Here is an 18,048-nt window from a genome sequence, read left to right as displayed (position 1 = left end):
TGGCTCGTGGCTGGTGCTCGCTGGCCGCAGCGGCTGCTGCCGTTGTTGTTTTTCGCTTTCTCGTTGCTGATCGACTGCAATGAGGTTTACAAGAACATAGCCTGTTCTCACCTTAGAAACTTCGAGAAGTGATTGGGCACACTTCTGTTGCGCAACCGCTACTTCTCGAGTCGACCACTGCCACTTCGCAGCTCTTTCGCTACGGTCCTATAGGCTACGGGATTTCGGTGGGAACGTTTACAGCACTCAGTCGTCTCCGCTTCGCAAATGAGAAATCGAGTCGATCGAGGCACCGGAAGTTGACATGAATCCTACGATAGCGCGCGAACTTTTAAATGTAAATCGAAATGCTTATGAATCGACTGGATCTCGTGAGCGGGTACTCCGTCTCCCAACGGAGATCTGGAGAGAGATGAATCGGATGATGGGGAACGGAGAAACCCTCAGTGGGAGAGATTTTGGATTGGAAAGAAATCCACCCGAGAACGAATGGTAAACAAAGTAGCAGACGACGCGCTGCTTATGTCCCACCCCGATGCTCTTCTGTCTTGGGAGAGGTGGTGGTGTCTGAGAAGAACATCTGACGTGCCGATTCGAGTCAGCTCAGATCTGGAACTGCTCATACTGTTTTTCCAGAGAGACAGGTCTCGCCTGATGACATAAGAAGTGAGTGGACTGGGAAGCTGCCAAGGCCAACTCTCTATTCCCGAGCGAGGCTGTCAATGGTTTTACCTTTAATTGAAGTCGGTGAAAACTTGTTTTGGAACATGTCCCTCTGGAAAATTCGGGATTCGACCCCTCGAATCGCAGACCTTCGTTCCCTTTCCGGCTCCCTGTGGCTCTCACTCTTGCCCCGAAGCAGGAATACATTGTGCGAAGGACAGCGTGAGCTCGGCCGTTCGAATCAGCTGTCTAGATAGGATCATTGGTCGGCATGAATCCAGAGCTTAGATTCGTCTGATGGGGGATCGTGATACATAAGACAGATCGGAGTTCGCGGAGATGGGCTTTTGGAGGCAGGAGGGAGAGAATCTCTAGATACCTGCACCAAATACCTGATCACGTTTTTCTGATTCGACAGCTATGGGAGGCTCGTTCGGATCCCCGAAATGAATCTTTGCTCGGCTAGATTTCCTGCGGGGATCCGAATTAAGGCAGAATCATAGGCAACGAGAAGCCTTCACTAAGATTCCCCTTCCGCTTCCAGCATGGCTGAAAAGTCATTCAAAGTCGGAGATCGCGTGGAGGTTCCGGGGAAAGATGCGCTGGGGAAAGTGGCCTTCGTAGGGACGACAGACTTCTCATCAGGGTTGTGGATCGGTGTGATCCTCGACGAGGCCAAAGGGAAAAACAATGGGACCGTGCAGGGGAAAACATATTTCAATTGTCCGGACAATTTCGGGCTTTTCCTCCGACAGTCTCAAGTGAAAGCCTTGGATGATATGTCGTCTTCGAGAACCTCGATCGGATCGTCTGCGTCCTCTACGGGTAGGCCGTCTACAGGCAGCAAGCTCAGACCACCAACTACGGGACCTCCACGCAAAATATCAGCGGGGAGCGAACGGAAGAGCAGCGTGGGAATCGCAAAAGCACCGAGTCGAGCGGCTAGCAATCTCTCGGTTGCCGCGGTGAGAGGATCAGGCAGTTTTATTTGATTCTATTGCACCGGAGCCTCGGGTTTTCCACAGAGAGCTCCGAGTGCCCCGCCCCCCCCCCTCCAAAACGCTCCTGATCTAGGGGAAAGTCTTTTGAAGTGTCATCTTCCGATTCCAGTCGGAAAAATCGATCGACGACATGTCGGCTTCCGTGGCTTCGGTCAGCGCGTCAACGATAGGGAACATCCAGCTTGAAGCTGAGCTCAGCTCGACGAAGGCAGAGATTCTAAAAAAAGATAAGCAGATCGAGGACCTTCAGGAGAAGCTGGAAACGATCATTGCGAAAAGGAGTGAAGATCGGGAGAAAATCCGAGAGTTCGAAAAAACCAAAATCCAGCTGGAGCAGCTGCTCGAGTACAAAGCGAGGATCACAGAGAGTCAGGCTGACCTCCAGAAGCAACTCGCTCAGGTAGGGCTCCTAGCGAAGCATCGCAGAGCTTCCGCTCAAGAGAGAGGAATACCGAAAATGCGGGATAAATTTTCCCGATAACCTCGAATGAGTGGGATCCTTGCACTCGCAGGCCAAGAAAGACGCTCAGGATGCGCTCGACGAGAAGAACCGCCATGCAGAAGAAACGAGCGATGTCAACGAAGCGATCGAAATGGCGACGCTAGACAAAGAAATGGCGGAGGAGAAGGTAAAGCTTTCATTCAATGATTCATTACTTCTCCATCGAAGAAAGACGTTCCGACGCAGAAAGGTCTTCCGAGTTCGTAGCTGGATGAATATGTTCAATGTTTATTTAACACGAGGTAAAGTAGCAAAAATAATGTCACATGTGCACAGAAGCTCGATGGCGAGATGAGGATTGAAGCTGCTGCGCTATCTCTTCCACGAGCTCGGCGGGAAAACCTGGTATTTACGATAGAAGAAGGGGTTGTACAGATAACCGGGAAATGTACCGCCACCCTGGTAGCCCATTTTCTTGAGCAGTTTCTTCAATAAGAAGAAGCCCTCCGCCTCGATGAACAAGCTGGCCTGAAACATGGCACAAGCAGACATGAAATCCAAGAGAAACCGATTGGTCACAGATGTCTGATCCTCAGATCGATAGTATCCTTCGTCAAACGATTTTCGAAAACACACACTCACGAGCACAAAAACTGTCAAGCACAAGAACAGACCGCTCCGCGTCAGCATACCGGCATCCGTTGCGGTTATAGATAAGGTGATGCCAGGCTTGCTCATTGTACCTAGTTTATATATAAACGCAAATAGAGCAAGGCTGATCATGGTGGAAACGGAACCGCGGATGAGCTAAGGCCGAATCGTTACGACACTCACATTTCGCGTATTAACATCTGTGACGACCGAGCTTTCGGCGCACGGTCCCCCCTCTGACCCTATGCGCGACAGCGGCGGCTGAGCTCCGAGGGACATCGGGGCCTGGGGATCTCTTAGAACCCTAAGTCTTCCCGAAAGGAATTTCCGCTCGATTTTGCTCCCGACATGATTGTGGCGATGTCATAGCGGAAGAAATTCCCCGAAAATCGACGCCGACCAACGCATTGAAGCGTGAAGTTGTCGTCGGAATTGTTTCGAAGCTCTGACGCTATTAGGGCTTCAGCTCACCTTCGTGGGGCCTTTCCATGCGCTGACATATTACCACCTAATGGTGACAGAACAAACGTAAGCCGTATGGAAGAGGGCTTCAAGAGCAGGGTGTATCAGAAACCGCGTATTTCGGAGCCCACGAATCTTCAGTCGCAAATGGATTCTCAACACGGAAGGGGGGCGAGCTAAGTGAGCTCATAGATCATCGATATTCCCATCCGCAGGCCGAACAGCTCCAGTCTGAATTAGAAGACCTGAGAGCTCGCTACGAGCTGACAGAATCCGAATTGAACCTGTTGAAGAAGGAGTTGGAGTTGAAGGGTCCCGAGTCTGTGGGTGCCGACTACGAAAGAAAGAAGGACGAGCAAACCATTCAGAAGCTCAAAGACGCCGTCGTCAAGTTGCGAGATATCAACGCTACCGACAGGTGAAAGCGCGGGAAATGTTTTCTTCATTTTCAAAGAAACGGTGGAGTTTCCATCGGATCGCTCGAACGTTAAGGGAAAACTCTTATTGCGAGACTGACTCCGCTCTCGGATATTACAGAATCAAATTGACCGAAACCACAAAGGAGCTCGAGCAGGTCAAGCAAGATCTCTCCGAAATTCGTCGGTTGAATTCGAAGTTGAATCAGCAAGTCGATCAATATGAGGCTCAAATCGGAGAACTCCATGAGCAGGTGAGAAATGTCGAATGTATGCTCTATGGAGCGTTCTCCCATCAGGGGGATGAGATTGGCGTACAGGCGGAAGGTCAATGGATTATTTGCAGATCGACGCTGCCCTCGGAGCCGAGGAGATGGTGGAGAAACTCACAGAAAAGAATCTCACGCTCGAAGAAAAAGTTCGTGAGCTTCAAGAGGCGGTCGATGACCTGGAAAAGCTGCAGGAGCTGAACGATGAGCTGCAAGATACCGCGAGAGAAACGGAGCAGGATCTGCGGGAAGAAGCTGAGACAGCGAATGCCAAGGTATTATTCCGCTGAATATCGGCAGGCGAATTTCGCCTAGATCTATGATTTTCAGTCTGGGTGGTATCGATCACTCCTCTATTCTACCTCAATGACGGATTCCCGCAGTTATTGGACTCCCACAAGAAGATCGAAGCTATGAACTACGCGATTGCGGACTACGAGCAGACGATTCAGAAATTCCGTGATCATACAGAGAATCTTAAGGACAAGATAGAGGTGATGAATATTTCCCGTTTTTTGTGTGCTTGTCTGATGCGGAGGGTCGAGCAGAGAGTTCAAGCTCGGTTTTCCGCTGACGTAATCCGTTTTTTTTTCGAACAGGAGCTCCAGAAGCGTCTCGTGGAAGAAACTCAAGACAGATCGCTCCAAACCGCCACAGAATCCATCGACTACAAAGTGAGATTCGCCGAAACGAAAGCGCACGCTCGAGCGATCGAGATGGAACTCCGAAAGCTCGAGGTGATGCAAGCGAACCAACACGTGACCTACGTCTGTGCGTTCCTCCCCGATGCTTTCCTTCAACGAGGCGGGGATCACGAAGCGATAAAAATGCTTCTACTCGTGCCTCGAATCATTGCCAAGTGCGACATCCTCACGAGCCAATTGAGAGAGAAGTTTGCAGCTCCCGAGTACATTACGAGAGCCATGGTACTGAAGACGCATTCCGTAGAGCAGTACACATACGGATGCATGATGCTCTTCTACCTGTACACTCTCCACGCACTCCTGCAACAATTCACAATGTGAGTACGAGGAAGATAAGCCACGGGGTACAGTATTCTCGGTTCGAAGGGAACCTGCCGATCGTGCTGAAGCGAAACACTGAAAATCTCTTCCGTTCCTGCAGGGCTTTCAATTCGTGCAGTGTGGATTTGTATCAGAAATGCGCGACGCTCTTCACCGAGATGCTGGTGCAAGAGAAACTCATCGATTTCTACCTCGACCTCCTGCGCAAAGATCAACTCGATGAAAATGTGCCACTCGACAAACTGGAGAAAGCCGTCAGCTACTTCGAAAGTCTCTACAGGTGAATCTTGTTGATGAGTCAAAAAGTGTGATTTGAACTTCGTGTCATTGGTGTCGTTCTGGTGTCAATATTCTAAGGATTGTTACAATCATCAGTGTCCACCTGTCGTCGGAGAGGGTAGCTGGTTCCCAATTCATGGCGGATCGCCTCAAGGTGATGAGCGTTTGCTGTTACGCAATCTTGGCGTGTTTGAAGGCTATCAAAAGTCTGACGAAAGACAACAGAGACGAGCTTCTGGCACTTCTGGACGACGCGGTCGCACTGACTGAGGAAATCCAGCAAGTGCTCAAGAAAGTAAGCGATAGCCACAGGTTCCCATACCGACAGGCTTCCTGGCTTTCCTGGATATCGATCGGAGAAGAATTTGCCATATCTGCCCTAACAATGCAGAAACGTTCTATCCGTAGGTTAAGCGACGCGCACCTCTAGATCAGAATGCAGCTATAGTTCTAGAAACGAACAGCGACCTGCAGGAAGAAGTTTTGGAATGCTGCCATAAGCTAGGCCGGGTTTTCAAGGTGTTCTTAGGTTTGCAAAGGTCCGCGATCCAGACCACGATTTCTCAAGGAGAGCAGAGCGAAGAGATCCCACTGGAGAAGTTGAAGGAGCTCACACACGAGGCTACCGACTCCATTTACGGAAAAGACGATAACGGGCCGGAGTGTTTGCGCATGTCACTGAAGGGAGTGCTCGACACCTTGAATTCTCTGAATGAAAAGATACAAGATGGTTCCCTCGAGAGGGATTCGTCGACCATCATCAAAATCACTCCCCCAATTCAGATTTGCGCCCAGACAGCCAAGGAGAAGGCTAAGGACATGGAGCAGATGCGCGTTCGTATCGAACAGCAGATGAGCGATATTCAGGAGTTGCGAAAAACAATAAAAATCAAAACTGAAGAAGTGAGGGAGATGGCCCTGCGCAAAGACATGGCAGAGAAGAAAATCGATAGCGCCTACAAAGACATCGAGGATCAGAGAGACAGACTCCAGAGACAGCTGGACGAGCTGCAGATCCAATTGAAGAAGAAAGAAAAAGAGTTTGATGAGACGACCGAGGTCATGAACGCAGATCTCGCCCATCTCGAGAAAGAGAGACGTGAGCTGAGAAATCAGCTGAAGGATCTGACCCGGAGGAACAGCAGCGGTCGAACGGACATCCGGAGCAGTCCCATCCATTCGCCGCAGCAGTCGTCGGCTTCGCATGCGCCTTCCGCTGGTTTCATCCCGGTTGCAGGTGAGAATCCGCTCATTTACTGAACACACAATATCTTCTTGTCAAGCCTATCCCTCGGAATATTCAACGATCGAATCATCTGCGTAGCGTATCGTCGGGCGCCGTCACATTCGACCCTTGGGGCCTCATTAGGACGCATATCTAGACATATTCTTCATTTTTCGCAGATGGATACGTCGAGGCCCTACGTGACAGAGTGTACACTCTGACCAAGGCGTTGGAGGTCGAACGGTCGCACCGATCTTCTCAACAAGTGGACGCCTTATCTCAACAAGCATATCGTCTGAAACCCCTAGGTGTACCGAAAAATCCCGGCTGGCTTCTGAAAGCCACCAACATGAAGGACGAGGACCTTCCTCAAGACCAAGCAGAGCAGCGCGCCAAACTGCTAGAGCTCTCGAAGAAGATTCACTCGATCAAAGCTCAGTATCTTATCGCACTTGCGGAAGGCGGCGTCACGCCCCTCGGAACCGGAAAGGATGCTGTCACCACCCTCGCACAACACGCCGAACGAGACACCCGTCTAGTTCAGCTCAGAGAGCAGAGCTTTAAATTGCACGACGAAATCCGTCGTCTGGTAGCCCAACTCCGACCTGAGCACCACATCAACACGCATCTTAGGGAATTCCCGCATCCACTCTTCACCAAAGTGAGTTGATTCAGAATCCCCGCGGCAAGCTCCGCCTATTCCCTTATATCCAGGAGGCGGCTCGCTGAAAGAAGAACACTCGATCATCGTAGAAATCCGATTTGTATCTTTCAGGCGAAACTCGAAGGTGACGCCAGCTTAGTGGGCCGAGTCACCGTACCCTCTTCGGAATCGAAGACTCAGTCCCTATACGTGGATTATCCGATTATACACAAAATTCACTCGTCGATTCTGGCCTAAGGCGGGAACCGTAGTCAACTTCCCATCAACCCGTGATAGCCTCTAGAAAAACATCTTTTCACCGCCTGTATGGTTTTCTTCCGTGTCTGCCCCCGCGGTAGGCAATCTGGTTATCCGCTGAATAGATTCTATGAAAGTTTGTGATGATTTCGGTTTTTGATGAAGTCTGGCAGAAGGAGACAATAAACCCTATTTATGTATCGGAATGACGAACAGAGTTCTATAGTCTCGATTGGAGGTTATCCTTTTTAACTGGCGACGCTTGTGACAAATGGGGCAATTAACAACGATCGGACATGCTTCTCGATCAGTCGGTCGCTTCAGCTCGCAGAGCGCGATGATGAGCTGTCCCTCATCGGGGACAAGACTGGTGCTCCGCTTAGTGGCACTCGTTGCGAGTTTCTCTTCGACTCAGACGATATGGATGTCGGGAGGCTTCACGAGCCGACCCAACTTCTCCCTCCATGGAGCGGCTCGAGTGGCCTTCGATGTCATGCACCAGGACATCTGTTACGACAGCCACTCCGAAGTGTGCGTTGAGTTTACGTGGTCGTGCTACGAATCTACGGAGCTTGCACAGAATCCTCTCAACAGACACGCGAGAGTGCCGCGGATCCCTCGCTGGTATTTCCTCGATGTCGAGAGCGACAGAGAGACACTGAGGTTCGAGATGAGGAAAGCGACGAGCATGAATCCGACGGCTCGTCTGAGACCCTTCAAGAACTACACCGCCAGAGTGTACTCCATTTTCGACGAGCACGTGACGCTCCTGAGGAATTTCACTTTCCAAACGATCGTCGCGGCCCCATCTCCCGTCCAGCAACTCACGGTAGAGGTTCTGAATCGCCACGTCATGTACCTGCCCCGAGCCCGGAAACTCAACCTCAGCTGGCACGCTCCCCAAGACATAGGAGCCAAGAGACTCGCAGGCTACGTTGTGGGACTCTATAAAAAACCCGAGTTTAATTTCCGATCGACAAACACCAAGAACCTTACGATCGCCGAGATCGAGACCAATCATACGTGGCATATCATCGAACCGATAAATTTCTACGAGAAGAAGCTCTTCGTGAGAGTTGTTCCGTACAATCTTCTGCAAAACGGTACGTTCGTCTATGGTCAGGAGGCTGTAGCGGATGTGTACCTCCGATCTCAGTACGCCAGAGAGCTGGCCGTAAACTCGGTGGGCGGTCAAAGCTTGGATATCGAAATCGACCACGATATATTCAAGGACGTAATCGATGCCGGACTGGTCACCAACATATCCGTTTTCGTCAGTCCCGCGGAGATGTACGACCATCTAAGTTGGAAAGCCACCGACTTCTCGAGAGCGGTAATCGAGGACCGGATGAAACGCAAGCAGATCAGAGCCGTCTATAGAGTATCACCGCACGGATGGAATCTGCAGAACTCCGTGGATAAGCGACGTCCCGATTATAATCGGTTCCCTTGCTTCCAAGGAGGTGATAGGAGAAAGGTCGTATGCTCCATCGGCGTCGATGAAAAATGCGAAAAGCTAATGTTCGTCCAGTTCTGCAACGCCCCTCTCATAGAAAACATGAATTATACGATATTCGTCAGAGCACACCTCAAGAAAAGTAATTATCTCCCCCCACACGACGATAGCAAACCACTCCCGGTGAGCCTTCATTCAGTTCTGGACAAGTTCAGCAATCAATTCAACATCGGTCGTAACTCTCACATCGATCACATGCGGCCGTACAACGGGTGGAATGAGCAACCCAATCGGCACGATAACAATCGACACGTGGATCCACCCGGGGTACATCGCTTCGACCCGCGCTTCGATCCGACCACAGGAAGTATTGATCCGAGTAGATTCGATCCGAATTCCGGACGATTCGGTAACAATCGTCAGGATAACAGAAGGGTCGATCATGGCATCACGCAAATCGGTCCGATGAATTCGTACATACCGATGAACATCCCCGAACAACCCTGAGCCTCTGCGAGCTCTGCGTTCACGTACCTTAGAGCTAAGATGGAGTGGTCCGGAATTTTCTGCGTCAGTCGCTTTATTCGGATCGCCTCGAGTCCAGCCCGGCTCTACATTCGAATCTGAAGACGTTCCAATAAATCTGAGCAACATCGAAAATTCGGTGATTCTTTCCTTCTATGGTCGTTATAATCGCTTTATTCAAGTAGTGTCATGAGCTCTTCAATTTTCAGTCTCACCGACTCATGCAGGGATATCTGTATGGTAAGCTTATTTAGGATTAGGTAATAATAACAGCGTCTACCAGGGGGTGGTGAATAATAATAACCGGACGAAACTGTGAATTACATATGCGTATTTACAACATCACAAAGTTTCACTGCGAAACGACAGGCGCCACCTCAGGTTGGCTCGAAATCACGGCTGAAGGAGCTTTTTCTTGGAGTTTCCGCCGGTACAGGAACGCCAGACTCTTGGCAGCTTGGTAGATCGTGGCACATCGCGGCAGCCCGGTATGTTTCTCGTGCCAGTCCTCGCGCTCGCAATTCAAAGCGGCTGCGGCGACTTCTCCGACTGTTTTGGCGAATCCGCACCAGCTGGAAAAAGCACGGGAAGGCGAATGTCATTGATCTGAGTTTCGCTCGCGCGTTCCGAATTCGAATCTCGCTTACTCACGATACTTCAGGTCTTTCGGACGGGAACTCGATAACTCACCTCAAAGGATAGTCGGGAGGAGTTCCGTCTTTAATCTGATTGATCCACTGTTCGTCCAGAGGCGTTGCTTGAGTGTAGATCGAGATGCTAATATCGTTTGGTTTATCGACTAGTAGAACACACGACATTTCAAACCAGCGATCGGTGCTGAGCTCCGCGAGGAAACCCTCCACCGCGATAACAGGACTCAGAGGGTCGACATCGCCGGTGTTGTGTAGACAAGCCACTCGGTCTTCAGCTGCCTTCAAACCCGCCGTGAATCCGACCGGTTGTGCTGCCATTGACGATGGTTGAGCTTTCACGCCTACCGATGAGTTCAAACCATGTTAAAATATATGCAGAACGCATACGCGATCGGAGCTTCGAACGAATGCATCAAAACCAACCTTCCACGGTAGCTCTGCCGAAAACATCCCAAAAAGCGTCCTGGATCGGCATGACTTTGTCTTTTTTGTCGGACGCCACTGTAATACTGAGATCTCCTCCCGAGAAGATGATGGGCTTCATTTGAGGGTCTAGTGTTGTGATCACTTTATCGACAGATTCTTTAGCCTTCTCGGTGACTTTCGACAGAAACGAGGCTCCCCATTGTAGACCGGACCAAACCATCTCGGCATTCAGTTGAGTTGTCGCAGAATCGCTGTAAAAGCCACGATCCTAAATTGAGAGTTCCTTGTGGAAAATACGCTGCCCTATCGGCATAGTGCCATCATCCGACTGTTGGTCGGGTCGATGGTGTTCGGAAGCGGTATACGCCTCGATAGTTCACAGATGCGGCGAGCGAGCAGAAGGCACGCTCAGCGAACGATATGGGCTCAGAATCGAGGGGGCTTCTAACGCTCTATGAGAAAACGCCTGATTCTCCCGGACAGAGCAAGAGAGCCACTCAACAAAAACAACCTAAGGCCTATTCAACTCCTTACCCTTGTGCATCATCACCGATCCGTACGTTGGCAACATTCCGTTCGATTGTCTCGGACGGTTGGGATATCCCCGAAGCCATCGTGGAATCTGCAACAAATTCGAAGACTAGTACAACTGATCACCTGTTGCGACATCACGGTCGCCTCCTCGATGGGGCCCCACTAGAAATGACAGCTCGAGCTGCCACGATGTTCGCTACGATAGCCCGTATGAAAAGCAACTCAGTACACGCACTCGAGTTCGTTTGGAAACTTCGAACAGCATCGTACACTAAAAGCATGTCTAAACTTCGGATTCCACCGCCAATGGTGCTGACGATTCAGTCAACCACTGCCTCGCACACAAAACAAACGGCGCCCTCAGAAGACCCAGAGTTCATTGATCCCGAGGGGAGAGGGTCTTGGACGACGGCGTGGAGGAGAATCCTGTTCTTCCATGCACCAATGAAGACATTCCGGAACGAGATCACCTGATATCAATCGCGGATCACTGCGGAAACAAGAGAAGAGAGCCACAAAATATTGATCGCCTAACTGTTACTTGGTACAGCAGATCAGCACGATTCGTTCCGGCAGCACAAGACAAGCTCAGGTCTGACCGAAGCACATAGCAGAGACGGCGCACGTCTTATACTTTCTCAGTGCCCGAGGAATTTCTCGCTGTAGAGTCAGCGGAAGTTCCGAGTTCTGCTGGCGAGCATCGGAGGCTGTCGGGGACTACGGCAGGCAACAAAAATAGCAGTAGCCCGTGGCAGGACATGAGAGAAAATGTTGATAGTTTCGATCGTCTGATTTTCTGAGTTCCGAAAGAGAGACAATTCACGCGGGAAGGGTACCTAGCATCGATTTGGGAGGAGCCCTGCTTCTGCGTCGTGGATCAGAGAGATAACTTATTTTTCTACTCTGTATACTGTTAAGGGTCAGGTGACTCACCTCTTCCGGGAGTAGCGACAACAGCTTCTGCTCTCACAGATTTGGGTGTGGCGAGGATTTTCTGCTCTCCTTTGCTCAGTCTTTCGGGTTTACTCTTAACAGACGTTTTAGCTTTCGCCTCAGGAGTCGACGGCGCTTCCGGAGTGTTCTCCTCATCCAAAAGTTCAAAACCAGTGGATCCTTCGTCAGTTTCAGACATCTGCAAGAGGGATTCCGAGGTCTATGATACATTGACTCCTGCTCGGCGATTCATGTTTCCGTACATGAAACACCACGGATACAAATAGGGGGACACGGTAGCGTGAGAGCTCTTCAGACGGATTAACAGGAGCCCCATCGAATGGATGGAGAAAGATTTTTTCATGATGAGCACTGATTTTTTTACTGACTGAAGTGCACGTCGGGTGAAATTTCGAAGGGCGCGAGCGTGGCGAGGACGCCAAGAGCAGCCGAGCTAGACGACGTCCGCGGACGGATCCGACGATCGAAGTCATCAAATGTTCGTGAATGCGGGTCACATCCGAGCAGATAGATCCACGAAATAAATACCTTTCTAGCTATTGGTGAAGTTCGCAAAAATTCGCTCCCATTGACCTTCCATGTTCGTAACCCCTTGTTCCGAGTGAAGGACGTTGAGGCCCGTCTCTGCGGACCCATATTCCCAACAAGCAGCCCGGAAACCCCGGTTCCGTCCTGTTGACAGAGACGGTACCATGGAGGAAGCGGTCAAGGAGCTCGCTAGAAACGCAGAATGATCTCATGGTCCCGCCGACCATATTGAACAATGCGCGCTCTGTCGGGCGACCAATCGGTGCCGTGGAGCGTAACAAAACGAAGGATTTCGCGGGCGTTCTCTCATCTTCTGAGCTTCGTCCCTTAAGTGAAAGCGCTCTGTGATTCTGTTAGAATATCAGACAGAGTCGGATTCATGCACAATGCAGCGGGCAAGCCCGAGTACGTGGTTTTCCCAAACTTCAGGTTGGCCAGTCGGTCGGCATCACTAGATTTCGCCGCCGATCCTTCAGAATATTTTTCTGTCTCCCGGCGAAGGTCACGTATTCTCACCTCGCGCAAATCTGTCTGGTTCTCGCGGATCCGCATGTTTTCCCCTTAGTTCTCGCTGCGATATGATGTTCGAGCAACAAACTTGGTCCCATGCAGATGACGAGGACGACATGCCGACTAAGTGCGCAGAAGTTCTGATTTGGGAAGCTGCTCTTAATCCCTGTCGCGAATTCTATTTTCCGATCTACCGAAAAGCGATGTCGGACCTTGGCGGCTAAAGTCTTCGATTTAAAGTCTCTTAAGAAGGTCTGCCATCCGAGTTCGCGAAATTCCCTCGCAGATGAGCGTCCACTTCCCGAGTGTATCAGCTCCAAGCGGCTCAAGTTCGATTCGTGCATCATCTGGATGCCTAGATCGAACTTCGGAGAGCAGCTTGCTCTCTACAAGGAAAACTCAACTGCGTACTTACATTCCACGAGGAAATCAACTGACAGTGCTCGGAACGTATGCGCTGATATCACTGCAGCGTTTTCAGGTCCTGATCGAGCGAGCCTGGCCAGGTGGAAATTGGCTTCGACGGCGAAGGTTGGCTAGCAGAACCGCAAACGATCGCAGAGCCAGGAGACAGTAAGCACAGAGCTCCTTTCCCTCCTCTACTCTCCTAACAGCTGGTCGGGCAGACGGATGTTTATATCCACTAGATGGGGAGCAGCCGATTGTTGACGCGCAAATTTTCGAGTCACGTCTGACTGGCGACAGCCACAACAGCTGACGAGTCCGTGCACGAAACCGGCAGACACTGCGAAAAACCTCCTCGCGGAAAAGTAGACTCTTTTAGGATCGAAATTGAGCGTGCCCCAGACCAACGGTCAATGAATTGGAGATCTCGCTTCCCTTCGAAATCAGAGTACGTTGCTAAGTTCTAGAAACAACAAACAGCGGTCCACTCACTCCGAGTACGGTGTCGGAATTCCCCTCTTGAAGTCCCTCTCGTCATCTGAGGATCGAACAATAGATGAGATGGTCAGTGACATTCAGCTTGCCGCGTGATGCTAACTTTCAGAGACCCGCATAACTCGTTCCGTAATTTCTCATGGGGAGATCATTCATGATCGGCGTGGCGTGCCTCGCGAGTCTAGCGGCATCGACTGGGGCTTCTACGGAAATTGAGGTGAGGACGGCATCGAATCTTCTCAACATGCCCCCTGGAAAACATTTTGTCCTACGATTCCGTCCCGCCATCAGGCTCACTCAATCAGCCATCCTTTCGCAGGAACTGCCACCAAGCGAGAGGAGCGTTTTTGAGCGAAACCTGGTCTCGGAGAATGTGGCATGGAAAGACATCGTGACCCACCAGAAAGCCTACAGCACGTTGCTGCAGCACAGCAGGAACTTCTCCGGGAATGTTTTGGCCTATGTGACTCCTGTGAGTTCACCTTGGAGTTGGAAATTCAAGCTTCTCGCTCGTCTTCGAATGCCACGAGCTCTGGAATACTCGACGCTCAGTGCAGACTCAGACTCATTTCCGAGCTTTATTCATGTCCTTTCTCATCCGTTCCCATTTTCAATCATCCCTCTATCGTGCCCTTTATTTCTTCTTTTTCAGTGGAATAACCACGGATACGATGTGGCGAAGATCTTCGGCTCGAAATTTACCCACGTTTCACCCGTTTGGCTACAACTGAAACTCGAGGGATCGTCTTTTGTGATATCGGGTCAGCATGATGTGGATCGGGGATGGATCAGAGAAGTCCGCGATACCGGAGCGAAGATGCGTGAGTTGAGTTCGCTCCAAATCAATAACAAGGAGTTAGTCCTGAATCTCGATTCCACAGAATGCGCATCGCAGAGTTTTAACAACTCGAGTCTTTCCTGTTCCAGTGCCTCGTGTACTGTTTGAGGGCTGGTCCCCGCAACAGATACTCGACGTTTCTTCGTCTGCCGGGAGAACCTCGTCGCTGGGGAAAGTTCTCACGAAACTCGCGCACGAAAATGATTTCGACGGCTACGTGTTCGAGTTGTGGTCTCAGTACAATTACAGCGGCAAACTCGCAAAGTGAGCTTTGTACTCGTACTGAGATAAACCTACATACCTTCGGTGTAGTAGTCAATGTCCAAGCGTGGGCGTCGCAGCAGCCTCTCGGAGTTTCGAATCACGGAAGGGTCGGTCTGTTTGCAGTGCCTTGATCAAAATCATACGGGGTCTCTACGAGCCGCTGCGTTCATCGGAACTAGCCTTGATATTGGTCATCCCCCCTCCGCTATACGACGATAATGTCCAGGGTATGTTCAGCAGAAGTCATTTCGAACAACTTCGAGATCACGTGACGGCCTTCTCGTTGATGACCTACGACTACTCGAGCCCGCAGAGGTGAGATCTTCCGGGACCACGTGATTGCCGTCCTCGACATGATATTATGAGCATAGTATACTTTATGTTAGCTCACAATCAACGCGGAATCATCCGGTATCCCGCAACTTGTTTCCACCTTGAATTATTTCTAAAGGCCCGGACCGAACTCGCCGATCCAATGGGTCCGGAAGTGTGTGGAAAGTCTGCAGCCCACCGAGAGCGAGTATCGAGCCAAGATCCTGATAGGATTGAACTTCTACGGATACGACTATACGGCTGTTGGAGGAGGCGCAATCGTCGGCAATCAATTCGTCGAAATGCTGCAGAAACACAAACCGAAAATCGCATGGAACGAGGAGTTCGCGGAGCATTACGTTCAGATTCGAGGGTGAGTCAGCGAAATCCCTCGAGGAGTGAGAGATGATCTAGTCAACAAATTCTATATGAGTCGCGGCTCTACTCTTTGCCAAGAAGCTGATTATTGGTGCGCAGAATTAGAGGGCTCGCCGGGAGGGATTCTCATGAGTTCTATCTCCTCGCGCTTTCTGTTTGCCGCTGGAAGCTTCTTATGAGTAAGCGCCGATTTTCCGCGCATCCCTCGGGACTGAACCTCCGATTTGCCGTGCCGCGCATGGCGTCGGATATTCGTAGTATATTCTGGGACCTGAACTGAAGATGTCCGTCGCAATCACGCGGACAATTACCCTAGTCGAATCTTAACCTTGTAGTCGTCTGCCCAGCCCTTCGTAGCCGGTGTGACCCGGCGACTACGGCTCTGGGAACTGAGCCATCGGGTCGATGATCACCCTCCCTCGCTCATCTTCTCTCAATAATCATTGTTCCAGGAACGAAGGACATCACGTCATGTTCTTCCCGACCTTGAAAGCTATCTCCATGCGGCTGGCCCTGGCGACAGAATTGGGTTGTGGAATCTCGATCTGGGAAGTGGGTCAGGGGATGGATTATTTCTACGATCTACTTTGAAATGAGAGCTCTTCCCTTTTAGGAGCTCCTATGGCGGCTCGCGACCGCACTCATTCTGACTATTACCTGAGAAAAACGAAAATAAAATTCATTCGGTAACACGCCGACAAACCCGACACATCGTGTCCGCTTCTAGACGTAACTCACGCTGCAATTGGTAACCCGGAGTACTAACCAAGATGGAGCACGTCACATTCGAGGACACTTTCGAGGAGCTACGCTCAGCGCCAGGCCACCAGCGTTCTCGACTCGGTGAGACCGACGAGCCGCGGAAGAATCGGGCAGAAGGGGGTCGCAAGACGCCGCGGGTATGCAGATTCCATGCGAAGTTTGTTGAGAAAGCCAGAAATTGTCCCATGCCGCGTTCTTTAGACGGAAAAAAGGCGCCAGTGCAGAGGAACGAGGAACGAGCATACCGGCCGTCTGTGCTCGCTCTCGCGGCCGGCTCTCAACCAAAGGGCGATCTTTTCTTCGTTCAGTGCAATCTCTCTGGCCGCCGTTTCCTGGTCGATCCAGGGGCTCAGGTCAGCATGGTTCCGCCGTCGCAGAGCGAGAGAGGCACTCCCACCGATCGTCATCTTCTTGTTGCAAACCACAGCAATATCAACACATACGTCATGAACGACCTTTCCCTGAACCTTGCAGGACGTTTCACACACGTCTGTGAATTGATCATCGCCGATGTCACCCATCCCATCCTGGGCTACGACTTTCTCAGGAGCGCCGGACTCCTCGTCGACCTCCGCGGACGGAGGTTACTCGACAACCACTCTTTGGTGTCCATACCATTGCAGCCCGCGCGGTTTCGGAGCGCAATCGGTAACCTTACGAGACCGGGCAACGAGTTCTAGACTCTCCTCTTGGAGTTCCCCACCGTTCTCACGCTGCCTTTCGACGCGAAGGTCAAGCATCGCGTTCAGCACCATGTCGTCACCAAAGGGCAACCAAGGTATGCCAGAGCTCGCCGCCTCGCACCGGATGTTCTGCGCGTCGTCAAAGAGGAGTTTCGGTCTCTTGAGAACTTGGGCATCATTCGGAAGTCGTGCAGCCCATGGGCCGGTCCTCTCCACGTCGTCCCGAAGGCGGACGGGACGAAGCGGCCGTGTGGTGACTTTCGTCGAGTAAACGACATGACTGATCCAGACCGTTACCCACTCCCGCATATCCACGACTTCGCCGGGATCTTACACGGGTGCAAAGTTTTCTCCAAGATAGATCTCGTCAAGAGCTACCATCAGATTCCGATGGCCCCAGAGGACATCCCCAAAACTGCCATCATCGCGCAGTTTGGTCTTTGAGAGCACACGCGCATGCTGTTCGGCCTTCGCAACAGCGCCCAGACTTTCCAGCGTCTCATGGACTCGGTCTCGGGTGACCTCCCGTGCCTCTTCGTCTATCTTGACGAAGTGCCTGTGGCTTCCAAGAACAGGAAGGAACATCTGCAGCACCTGCGAACCCTCCTTCAACGACCTGAGGTCCAGGGACTCGTGGTAAACGCGGAGAAGTATAAGTTCGGGCTCGCGTCTCTGGATTTTCTCGGGCATAAAGTAAAAAGGAAAGGAAAAGGAATCTCACCAAGACAGGCAACATGGTCGAGCTCCAGAGATTCTTTGCGAATGGTGCTGTCGGGGCCGTACACCGGCAGATGGTCGGCAGGGCATGGCAACCCTTGAGTTCCTTCAGCCGTATAAGCTGAGAGATCCGGAGACGTGCTACAGTACTTTCAATTGGGAGCTATTGGCCATGTATCTTGCGACCGCACTCATTCTGACTATCACTTAAAAACAACGAAGAATTGAATTCATCCGGTAACACGCCGACAAACCCGACACAACGTGACACGTG

General features: G+C 51.2%; 4 protein-coding genes across 4 annotated transcripts; 3 read left to right on the top strand and 1 right to left on the bottom strand.

Moving 5' to 3' along the window:
- The first annotated feature begins 534 nt into the window (after positions 1-534).
- On the top strand, positions 535-7,540 carry DCTN1-p150 (dynactin subunit 1). The gene is made up of 14 exons (XM_003745082.1): positions 535-666; positions 1,208-1,628; positions 1,774-2,064; positions 2,177-2,293; positions 3,435-3,637; positions 3,757-3,889; positions 3,982-4,179; positions 4,288-4,398; positions 4,504-4,925; positions 5,030-5,209; positions 5,305-5,503; positions 5,617-6,445; positions 6,613-7,094; positions 7,209-7,540. Exons 2-14 carry the CDS (start codon positions 1,209-1,211, stop codon positions 7,332-7,334), a joined length of 3,711 nt encoding a protein of 1,236 aa, XP_003745130.1. The 5' UTR covers positions 535-666; position 1,208; the 3' UTR covers positions 7,335-7,540.
- A 1,812-nt stretch (positions 7,541-9,352) lies between these two features.
- On the bottom strand, positions 9,353-13,527 carry LOC100902601 (protein PRRC1). The gene is made up of 7 exons (XM_003745030.2): positions 13,336-13,527; positions 11,862-12,060; positions 10,929-11,016; positions 10,392-10,645; positions 10,006-10,309; positions 9,692-9,887; positions 9,353-9,548 (listed from the first exon to the last, which is right to left on the bottom strand). Exons 2-7 carry the CDS (start codon positions 12,058-12,060, stop codon positions 9,489-9,491), a joined length of 1,101 nt encoding a protein of 366 aa, XP_003745078.1. The 5' UTR covers positions 13,336-13,527; the 3' UTR covers positions 9,353-9,488.
- Positions 13,528-13,602: 75 nt separating this feature from the next.
- LOC100902460 (chitinase domain-containing protein 1) lies at positions 13,603-16,318 on the top strand. Its single transcript, XM_003745029.2, has 8 exons — positions 13,603-13,773; positions 13,930-14,037; positions 14,140-14,292; positions 14,473-14,641; positions 14,748-14,922; positions 15,046-15,237; positions 15,374-15,607; positions 16,065-16,318. The coding sequence occupies exons 2-8, from the start codon at positions 13,960-13,962 to the stop codon at positions 16,201-16,203; spliced, it is 1,140 nt and encodes a 379-aa protein (XP_003745077.1). The 5' UTR covers positions 13,603-13,773; positions 13,930-13,959; the 3' UTR covers positions 16,204-16,318.
- A 64-nt stretch (positions 16,319-16,382) lies between these two features.
- LOC108864473 (uncharacterized) lies at positions 16,383-17,054 on the top strand. The gene has a single exon (XM_018640210.1). The coding sequence runs from the start codon at positions 16,383-16,385 to the stop codon at positions 17,052-17,054; it is 672 nt and encodes a 223-aa protein (XP_018495726.1).
- Positions 17,055-18,048: the final 994 nt, after the last annotated feature.

This window comes from Galendromus occidentalis, unplaced genomic scaffold (genome assembly GCF_000255335.2).
Source record: "Galendromus occidentalis unplaced genomic scaffold, Mocc_1.1 scf7180000077477, whole genome shotgun sequence".
NCBI classification, from domain to species: Eukaryota; Metazoa; Arthropoda; class Arachnida; order Mesostigmata; family Phytoseiidae; genus Galendromus; species Galendromus occidentalis.
The sequence above is the reverse complement of the archived record's forward strand: the minus strand, read 5'-3'. Positions and strand labels throughout refer to the sequence as shown.

Excerpts from the sequence above, each read along its gene's own strand:
- DCTN1-p150 (XM_003745082.1), top strand. The coding sequence starts at position 1,209 with ATGGCTGAAAAGTCATTCAAAGTCGGAGATCGCGTGGAGGTTCCGGGG. Across the intron at positions 5,504-5,616 it reads TCCAGCAAGTGCTCAAGAAA|GTTAAGCGACGCGCACCTCT; the intron begins GTAAGCGATAGC and ends TTCTATCCGTAG. Across the intron at positions 7,095-7,208 it reads CGCATCCACTCTTCACCAAA|GCGAAACTCGAAGGTGACGC; the intron begins GTGAGTTGATTC and ends TGTATCTTTCAG.
- LOC100902601 (XM_003745030.2), bottom strand. The coding sequence starts at position 12,060 with ATGTCTGAAACTGACGAAGGATCCACTGGTTTTGAACTTTTGGATGAG. Across the intron at positions 10,310-10,391 it reads CGGCAGAGCTACCGTGGAAG|GCGTGAAAGCTCAACCATCG; the intron begins GTTGGTTTTGAT and ends ACTCATCGGTAG. Across the intron at positions 9,549-9,691 it reads TGATTTCGAGCCAACCTGAG|ATATCCCTGCATGAGTCGGT; the intron begins GTGGCGCCTGTC and ends CTTACCATACAG.
- LOC100902460 (XM_003745029.2), top strand. The coding sequence starts at position 13,960 with ATGGGGAGATCATTCATGATCGGCGTGGCGTGCCTCGCGAGTCTAGCG. Across the intron at positions 14,293-14,472 it reads TTTTGGCCTATGTGACTCCT|TGGAATAACCACGGATACGA; the intron begins GTGAGTTCACCT and ends CTTCTTTTTCAG. Across the intron at positions 15,608-16,064 it reads CATTACGTTCAGATTCGAGG|GAACGAAGGACATCACGTCA; the intron begins GTGAGTCAGCGA and ends TCATTGTTCCAG.
- LOC108864473 (XM_018640210.1), top strand. The coding sequence starts at position 16,383 with ATGGAGCACGTCACATTCGAGGACACTTTCGAGGAGCTACGCTCAGCG.